The sequence below is a fragment of the Rhinolophus ferrumequinum genome, chromosome 7 (assembly GCF_004115265.2).
Source record: "Rhinolophus ferrumequinum isolate MPI-CBG mRhiFer1 chromosome 7, mRhiFer1_v1.p, whole genome shotgun sequence".
NCBI lineage: Eukaryota > Metazoa > Chordata > Mammalia > Chiroptera > Rhinolophidae > Rhinolophus > Rhinolophus ferrumequinum.
This window is the reverse complement of record NC_046290.1, coordinates 6,601,643-6,611,638: the sequence shown is the minus strand read 5'-3', so window position 1 is coordinate 6,611,638 and position 9,996 is coordinate 6,601,643. Positions and strand designations below refer to the sequence as shown.

Genomic DNA, 9,996 nt, shown 5'->3' with positions numbered 1-9,996 from the left:
CTGAATGTCAAATATGTCCCAAGGACTGTTCTGGAACACAGTACGAATCCTCAAATAGTTTTTTAAAAGAATCTCCGGAGCTTACATCCAAGTAAGGGAAAACACACAAATATCTATAAGATAGGTAAACCCTATAGAATGTTAGTATGAAAAAAAAATACAAAAGACAGAATGTTCCAGTAGTTACCATTTTAGATAAGCCTCACTTAGAATAACACTTCAGTAAAGAATGAGGTTGGGGAAAGCCTGGAAGAACATGAAGACAGCAAACAGCAAGTACAAAGGCCCTGAGGTCTAGAGGCTGCCTGGAGCACAGTAAACACAGGGTGTCATGGGTCAAAGAGGGTGTGAACTTGTGAAAACTTCCATTCTGATCGTTTCTATCTTCTCAGTGAAATAGGAATAAAAGTTTATCAGCCAAACATGAGGAAGGGGGAGAAGAAAGTGGCACTTGGAAAGTGGAGGAAAGAAGGTATAAACTGGTCTATTAGAGAGCCTGTATGAACACAGTATTGCTTTTTAAAATTGAGATGTAACTAATATGCCAATAAATTGCACAAATTTAAAGTGTACAATTTGTTAAGTTTTGACATATGCACACGTCAAACCAGAACTCCATCAAGATAATGAACACATCCAACACCCCCGTATCTTCATACCCCTTTGAAATTCCTCAAGTCCCTCCTCTCCATCCCCCACCCCCACTGATCTTTCTATAGATTTCTGTGGCTTACTTTGTATTTTCCAGAATTTTATATAAATGAGAGCATACATTTCACCCAGCCGAATTATTTTAAGATTTGTCCATGTTGTATATACCAATAGTTAATTGCTTTTTATTGCTAAGCACTGTTGCATTGTACGGATACTCATTTGTCCATTCACATGTTGATGGGCACATGGGTTGCCTCCAGCTCTGGGCTATTACAAACAAAGCTACCATCAACACTCATATACAAGTCTGCATATGGACTTATGCTTTCTTTTCTCGTGGTAAGTACCTTTTAAGAAATGCCCAACTATTTTCCAAAGTAGTTGTACCATTCTACATTCTCTCCAGCAGTCTGAGAATTCCCGCTCTTCCACCCTCACCAACATGGTACTTTTAATTTCAGCCTTTCCAATAGATATGTGGTCGTATTGCACTGTTTTAATGTGCATTTTCCTATCGTAATGACTCATGAACAGCTTCTCATGTGCATACTTGCCATCTGTAGATCACCTTTAGTGTGTTTACATTCTTTGCCCATATTTTAAATCACCAAATAGGTTTTCTTACTATTGCATTTTGAGACTTCTTTATTCTAAATGCAAGTTCTTTATCAGAAATGCTTTGCAAATATTTTCTGCCACTCCATGGCTTGTCTTTTTGTTCTCTAAATATGTTATTTCAAAGAGCAGATGTTTTCAATTTTAATGAAGTCCAATTCGTCAAATTTTTCTTCTATGGCTTGTGCTTTTGGGGTTGTATCTAATCTAAACTTGTACCTAACCCAAGGCTGAACATTTTCCTGTTTTCTTCTAGATATTATATATACAGTTTGGAATTTTACATTTAGGACTATAATCCATTTTGAGTTAAGTTTTGCATATGTTGAGACATGAATCAATTTTTAATTTTGCATCAGGATGTCCAATTATTCCAGCAGCATTTGTTCGACTTTTTCACCTTTGACAAAAGCCATATATGTCCATATACAAGTGGGTCTATTTCTGGGCTCTCTGTTCTACTCCATCAGACCAATGGATCTGTGCAGCCAGCAGGATTCATGTTTCAGCAAAGAACAGAGGAGTAATGAATGGGGTTCCTGGCACAAAACTTCTTGCTCCAAAGAAGAGTTACTGAACAAACGTGGAGAAGCAAAAAGACATGATACTCTTACATACGTAAAAGGAAGAAATTTCAAAAAGACAAGATATGTAAAATGGTGCAAAAAGAGACCTCCACCCAGGTTACTGGCTGTTGACCCATGGACAGTTTTAGTGAAGTACGAGGCTGAGTGGAAGTAGACTGAAGGAGGCTGAAAGAGGAATTGTCGTGGTGGGGGGGCAGAGTGCCCATACGTACAAAATAGTAATTGAGGACGTACCTAGGGCATTCCAGACTCCCCCCAGGTGGATCTTTTCTGTGTTCCTCGTGACATTTTATTTCTATCTCTAATAGAACATTTTGCTCATTTTCCTGTGCCTTTCCATTGTAACTAGGCTCCTTGAAAGCAGACTCCATGCCTCATTTAACTATAGACCAAGTACAGTGCAGGAAATCAGACACCAAAAAACATGGGGGAAGGAGAGAATGTTACCTCCTTAGATCCTTAACCCACTTGTGATATCAGTTCTATATTTGCAACTAGAGGAGCTGCAAACTGCCGGGTGGGATGGAGTAACTAACAGCCAGCCACCTTCTGACATTCAGCGTACTATTTCCTTTGCTGTAAAATTTCATCTTCACAGATTAAAGATGCTCTATGGTTCAAATAGCACTTTGCCTACCACCACTGCATTTAAAATATATAAAAATACACTTACTTAAAAAGCATAGAAAAAACTGAACCTAGAAACAGAAAAATTGGAAACAAAGGATCTCTTTACACAGGTCGCTTAGAAGGAAACAGTCCTCATGCACTCATTTCCTTTTCCTCCAAGACATGGTCAATTACATCACATGGATTTGCTTGGCTTTCCTCTATCCAAGAATCCACCTTACGAAGCTCTGAGGCTGGGGTCCTGTAGCCGAGGAAGAGGTGCGGGGCACAAGATGAGGGCTCCACTCTTGCTAGTGACAGTGGGGGCAGGGAAGGGGAGGGGTGTGTCCTCTAATTTTACATTTACACTTAGAAAGGAGGGCCTATAATCACACGTAACCTCAATAAATTCTTTTTCTTACATATTAATGTTTAAAAATATCTGGATTATCTGTCTATGCTGACTCATAACGCACATTTCTGTGATTCTGAAGCAATCTTGCAATAAAGCAAAAACCAACCAAAAAAAACTAGGCTACAACTAACATTCACTTTATTTGATTTTGTTCTCTCAACTCAGAAGGCAACAACCAACCACATTAAAAAAAGGGAGCACTTGAGTGTGAGTGTGTGTGTGTTTATATATATACATACATAACATTGGTCTGGGTATATCTAAGGCGTTTGCTTACTGGAAAATTGACATCCCAAATAACTACGGATTCTATGTAGCTTCACAGCAGTCATGTCTAGGCTCATAGTCATTACACATTCATTTCAGGTACTATGTTACCTTCATGACCACAAAACGAACCACTTAATGTGAAACAGACAGGAATGAAAATAGATACAGACTATCTTAACTTTATGTTGTATAAATGCTGAGATGTTGTCGGGTTATTTGAAAGAATCCCTTTCTCATGACAACTGTTTTAAAAAAACGACACAGGAAAGTAAAAAGGCTGAAGGGGAAACATCTGATTAAGGGGGCATATTAAGTAAGGACATATAAGAAAGCTCCAGGAAGGAAGTTAGAGAATCTCCACAAATGAGGCTTTTAATAATACGTCAGTAATAGGACATTTTACTTTTGTCTTTTCTTGATTGCAATTGAATAGGTACCATTCTAAAGGAGAATTTTAAACATAATCATTTTACAATGTGAAAAAACTATCGCAGTAAGTAGAGAGCTTAAAATACTGAATCTTGAAAATCAGAATAAGTAGCTAACTTGTAAAGTTTAAGAAAGTGCATGTTTGAATGGCTTGAGCTTGGAGCAGAGCTGCCGGTGGGCGCCGGTTGACTCAGCAGTTAGAGCACAGTGCTCGTAACACCAAGGTCGACGGTTCTATTCCCACATGGGCCAGTGAGCTGCTCCCTCCACAACTAGATTGAAAACAAACAAACAACGACTTAACTTGGAGCTGAGCTGAGCTGTGCCCCCCACAACTAGATTGAAAACAATGACTTGACAGGGAACTGATGGGTCCCGGGAAAAAAAAAAACACTATCCCCCAATAAAAAAATTTAAAACAAAAAAGAGAGATGTTTGTATACTGGCGCTAGCTACTGTGTGTGTGTGTATAAATGCAATACAATGTAGAAATGTCCAGTACTCCTTTGTATTGTTTTAAAAAGTCATCAATTCAACCTACATTTAAGAATTACACTTTTAATAATGGCATTGTGCAAATACAGAAATGACATATCTAAGATCAAATCATTTGAGAAAAAGTTATTCTCTATTACTTAATAAGAGGAAGAAAAAACACAAGACAAGAATCCACAGTAATAAGTTATATTAAATGTTGAAATAAAAATTACTCTTTGTTTACATCTGGAATCGAGATGTCCAATCCCCACTGTTTCTCCAGGGAACTAACAGGGAAGATCACCTAAAAACACAGAGCTTTTTTAAAGCTAGCAATACACAAACTTCACATTGGCATTTTTCTTCAGTTTTCATCTCAACTATTAGTACTTAATAGTTTAAAAATCAAACATAATTTGCTAAAAATGAACAACTGCACACCTCATACTATGACCATTTGGTAACTGGTCATGTTAATCTAAACCTAAATGTTGATTTGTCTTCAACTTATAAACAGTAAAAATAAAACAAAAAGGTCTTTGCTAATTAACTTTTCCTTGAAGACTGTTTTAGCCCAATGTAAAATGAAGCAAAACAACACTATTATTTTTTTTTTAATTCTACATGAAGGGCAGCAATACTAACACTTTCTGAACTAGAGATTTTAAATATTTATAAGACCGTTGGTTAATAAAATCTTGATGCTACCCAAGTAAATAGTGTGCCAGCAGATGCTTTCCTTATGGAAGTATTCATAAAAACAACATGACAAAGCACAACTAGAAAACGGGAAATCATTACGTAAGACAAGATCAAGTTATCTGCAAGTGATATGGAGAGCAACATTTTGGCCATTCATATATATACATATATATATATATATACACATGTATATATATATATGTATACATATATATTTTTTTTTTACAAAATATCTGATAAGATTTAAAATTTTATAGAATAACAATTTTTAATCTTTTGCATCCTTTGCCTCTGTCTTTCTGGTAAAACAGATAAATGTGTTCCAATGACTTTTTATATAAGATCTACAAATTCCCTGAAAAATTTTTTTAAAAACCTAAATTGATATAGTCAAGTTATATGCCCAATTTGAGAGTATGTTTCTCCCAAAGAGAATAATTTATATAGACATATACCATGACAGGTGGCTTTACATTTTAAAATACTCCTAATTTTTTACAGTTGGACTAAATTTCTAAGTGAAGGTAGGGCTTGCAAAAACCTTGTTTCAATACAAGAGAAAGGCCTACTACAAAGTGCCAAAAAGTGTAACACTGAATCCTATGTCAAGCTTTTATTTGATACTGATGTTTTAAAATATATTTTAAAGTAGTCACCACTTTGGGAAAACTCATTAACTATAAAACAACCACAACATGTTGCTTTGATTTTAGTAGCATATGTTTGACTGACTTTCATATTTAAAAAATCTTCAGATTTGAGTTTATGGGTTTTAATACTGTATGGAAATCCTTGTATGGTTTCTGAAGACCTATTTTCTCTGAGAACCTTTAGGTTATCATTAACAAACATACGCTACCCTTATAATATACCGTTGCCATAAATACTTGGATGGTGTGTCCAACCGTTCTAAGTCTCTAAAGTTCTAACTTGAAGCTTTGGTTGTAAGGGAAAAGCAAGTTTGTAAGTGTTCAGTTCTCTGAGACTTTACAAGGTGTAAAACGCATTCTGCATTCTTATGTTAAAAGGCCAGCTCAGCCAGGTTTCTTCTGGACAAATGAATCAAGTTGGTTTTATTTGTAGTTCTATTCTGTAAACAAAAAGCTTTGGAAACTTTGGGATTTACTCATGGAAAAGCTGATCCTCACAAAACGATGCACTACCCAGAAGGACTAGGTGTTCTCACCAGACTCTTCTAAGGCTGTCAATCTAAGACCACAAAGCACATCTACATTTAGTGAATATCTCAGTATGTTCTAATTCCAGTAAGATGCAGTGTCATTGGTGACATTATTCTGTAAGACTTACGTTCCTGCATGACTTTTGGCCACTGCTGCCAAAAAGGAAAAAAGATAGCTGTGTGTAGGAAAAAGAGCGGTCGGGGGACTAATGGAAATCTTTTAGACTTTTTCCCTCTAAGTATAGGCATGCCCCAACAAGCACAAACACCCAACGCCCAATGCTCATCACTAGGAATATTAAATTATCAAAATTAAAAATTTCCTCACCTAGCACAAGATACTATACAATATTACAAACACAGACACATGAAAAAAAATCAGGCAGTAAAAAATGTACAACAGCTTTGGTGTTATACAAAACAACTTCCAGAAATGACTGACAGTGAAGCACAAAGTTCATGTTTTCTTACCACAGACACTCCACTGCTGGCCTCTATTTGTCTCCTTTTCTGTTCTTGGTAAGGGCTCAACAGCCAAGACAGACAGAACATACAGTTTACTTGGTAAGAACTGCTAGGGACACATGACACGGTGTCCCAGGACGTCGTTACAAGTGTCGCCTCTGCGCTGTGGTTCTGCGGCACGTTTCCTGTCAAGATCACAGCAGGTCCAAAATAAAGTGACAACTAGATTTAATAAATTAATATACATTTGTTTAAAGATGTACAATGCACATTCTGTTTAATCCAAGGCTTGGGGGTATCCAGGAGCTCCTATTTACACATGTACAGACCTCAGGCAGCAGCGAGGTCAGAAGGTGCGGAAGGGCAGCAGAGCTGAAAGGGCTGCTCTCCGAATGCTGAGAACACAAGTCAAATACATTTAACTTAAAAACAATGCTGGGAGATCACGGGGGGAATCTCCAGAGAGAGAAGTCCACAAAAAAGGACACGGAGAGGCAAGGGGAAGGTCAGATGGCTGAGACAGCACTTTATTCTTGGGACGACTGTGGAGGTGGTGCAGATGTGCCTTGTTTGCCCGATTTCCGTTCATAGTTCACGAGGCGCTGGCCCACGAGGTACCTGGGTTGTAAAAGCAGGTGGTTACTCGCTTATATGACCCTATATATGAAAACACTCTTCCTATAAGCAGCGGTGACACTTGTTTTAGAATGCACATCAGATCACTTCACTTCTCCTTAAAACCGTTCCATGGTTAGGCAGGCAGAAAGGGAGTCTAGAATGGACACCTACCAAAGGCGCGGAAGCGGCACTTACAGCGAGGAAGGCGCAGGGGAAGGCACGTGAGCAGCAAAGGTCACGAGGCCTCGGCTGTGTGCAGTGTCCACAGGTCAGGGCTTCTCGTGAACTCAGACACTCAGAGGCCAGAGGAGGGCAAGGCAGAGCAAGCTTATGCCGGGATTTCCTAGGATGGACTGTATTTTATGAAACAGCCTAGTGGACATATCTAAAGGAATGGTCTAGAAGTACATTATCAGAAAGTTGGGAAGACAGGACCTACCCTACCCTTTTTAGTCGGACCTGAACAGCTCTAGTTCTAGAGAAAAGGAGAAATCAAAGGACAAAGATTTCAGTGAGGTCAAAGAGAGAGACGGCAGAGGAGTGAGTGTTTGTGAGTGAGCAAGGTAGGGGTCACGGTCCAAGAACAGAATACGAAGGGCTCCGAACTCAGGGGATGTGATGACACGGTTAGGGCAAAGAACACAGGACTGCAGGAACAGAGACAAAAGCCATTGGGGCTGAAATTACAAGACTGAAGGTCTGCCCCCAGGACACCAGGAACCCATGACAACGGCAGGAGTTGCAAAGGAAAAGCAGTGACATGCCTCACGAAACGGGGGAATGGCCTGGAGCTTGACCCCTGGAAGACAGTGGGTGACAAAGCTGATGGTAGTGAGCTGGAGGACAAAGGGGCCCAGGGGTGCCTCGGAAGGATGGATGCAGAGCAAGGAGCGCCCGGTAAGACCTGGCACACCTGGTCTAAGAGTGGGAACGGGGGTCCTGTACACCAGAGCTGCCAGGGCCAGAGTTCTCCGAGACCCAGTTCACTCATCAATGAAAGGGGAACAACGGCCTGTGCCCCATGACTGCTGCGAGAAACAGGAAGCATACAAACGCCTGGCACATGTTGAGGGCTCAGTGTGGTAACTTTTTCTTTTCACCAACTTTCATCTATCCCTTTTTTGTCAACACATATAAGCCTGATGAGATATTTTGGCAGTTTATGCCAAGTAGTTTAATATTTCACTTTTTAAAACATTTCACTAATCCTACTGCTTCTCATCCATGATCTCACTGTTTAATCCTTTGTGTCTCACTAATTCTTTTCCTAAAGTTAAACATTCCTGACCCCCACTGTTTTCCAGCCAAGCAGTGTTTTTTTTTAAACGGCGAGGATTTTGTACGTTTTAAATAAAGACAACTGAGCAACAAGTAACATAATATATACACATAATATATACCTGAAACACAAAATCATAAAACATATCAAGATATGCCAAGAATGGGGTTAGCATTGTGGCAATGAAAATGCAATAAAAAGCAGAGAGAGAAAAGTGATTTAATTGACTTGCCCAGGACAAAAAAGTAACTCAGTGGCAGAAAAATGAGACTCTCGGTCACCCCAGCCCACCACGCACACACGCACGCTCACCCAGCCCCTCCCACATGGACCAAATACTGCTGGAGGGCAGATGTGCAAAGGCAAACAAAATGGGCCCTCAACAGAGTCTGCAGTGCAACAGTTCCCTGCATGAAGGAGCAGATGGGGAAGGGTCAGAGTATACTGGGCTGCAGGACAAGAGCAGGAAGTGGTTAAGAAATGATGAGAGGAGGGTGGGAAAGGCTCAGTGAGGAAGCCTGGGAAGGACAGGTGACAGGTGTGAAGAAGCAAGCAGCAGAAAGCTTCCAAGGGCCTGTCTCGTTTTCCTTTCTGTCTGCAGCATCTACTCCTCTGCCAAAAGAAGGGAAGTGAGAAAACCTGACTTTCCTCACTGCAGTCCCTTCCCCCTCTTTCATGTTTGACAGAACTTTCCGACCACCTGAAAGTGTACTTGTATTTTCTACCGTCAGTAGTACGTGCTCTGGAGAAGCCGTGAACACGCTAATAAATGTCATTCTTAAAAATATTACTCTTACGAGTCCTCAGAGTAAGTAAGAGGCCATATAATACCGTGCCCAAAGCGGGGCACTCGCCGCTGAGTAAGGGGCTGCTGTTAATGGCCCGAAGGCAGCGTGTGTAAGCTCTCCCCGGTAAACCAGCACCAATAGTTACAAACGCACTTCCTCCCTCAGATACCAGTGAAGTAGGGCAGGACCCAGTCTTCCATACAGGCATGGATGGTCAAATGGCCATGACCCCCAAAAGCTGTTATCCTGGCTGCCCTCACTCTCAGGTCAGGTCGGTGCCCACAGAGCAGAGGGCGCGGCACTTGGCAGTACTTTGCAGCCTCTCTCGGCAGTGGTCAGAGGAACTTATTGGGCCCTGACTGCAGCCAGCACTTAGCAGGTACTGCTAATCGCTAACAGGCTTCTTTTTCTCTCCAACTAGTTAGTGTACCATCAGACGAATGTATTTGAAAACAGACTGAACACTACCTGGGATGGGCACTAGAAGATCCTCCTCCCAACCAAATTCTCCCAGTCTTCCCATTTCCACTAGTGACAACTCCACATTCCCAGTCGCTCGGCCCCACTGTGTCCCTAATAACGTTCTTCACGTCCTGCGGCCAATCTGTTAGCAAATCCTATTAATTGTACTTCAAAATATATCCAGAATCCGAGCACTTTTCCATCCTGTGATTTATCACAGTAGACACAAAAATGAAGCAATGAGACGTCATACCAAGAGTGGCTAGACGGATGGAAGTCTAGACTCTAGACTTACTTGTCATTTTTAATATGCTCATAAAGACGCTTGAACTGGCGGACCTGGAAGGACAGGACGGCCATCAACACGACGACCATAAGCAGGAACGGGTAAATCCGCCGGTGGACCAGGTTTTGCATTTCCGCAGTCACACCTGTAAAACCATAAC

The 9,996-nt window shown here is 40.6% G+C and overlaps 1 protein-coding gene across 1 annotated transcript in view; it reads right to left on the bottom strand.

The window, feature by feature from the left end:
• Positions 1-4,249: 4,249 nt before the first annotated feature.
• The window catches only part of MARCHF6 (membrane associated ring-CH-type finger 6), a 61,530-nt gene continuing 55,783 nt past the window's right edge, over positions 4,250-9,996 (bottom strand). Inside the window, exons 25-26 of the mRNA XM_033109914.1 lie at positions 9,846-9,981; positions 4,250-7,021 (exon numbers count right to left, since the gene is read on the bottom strand). Of these exons, the coding sequence (XP_032965805.1) occupies positions 6,931-7,021; positions 9,846-9,981 (227 nt within the window). The 3' untranslated portion in view covers positions 4,250-6,930. The remainder of the gene's footprint in view (positions 7,022-9,845; positions 9,982-9,996) is intronic.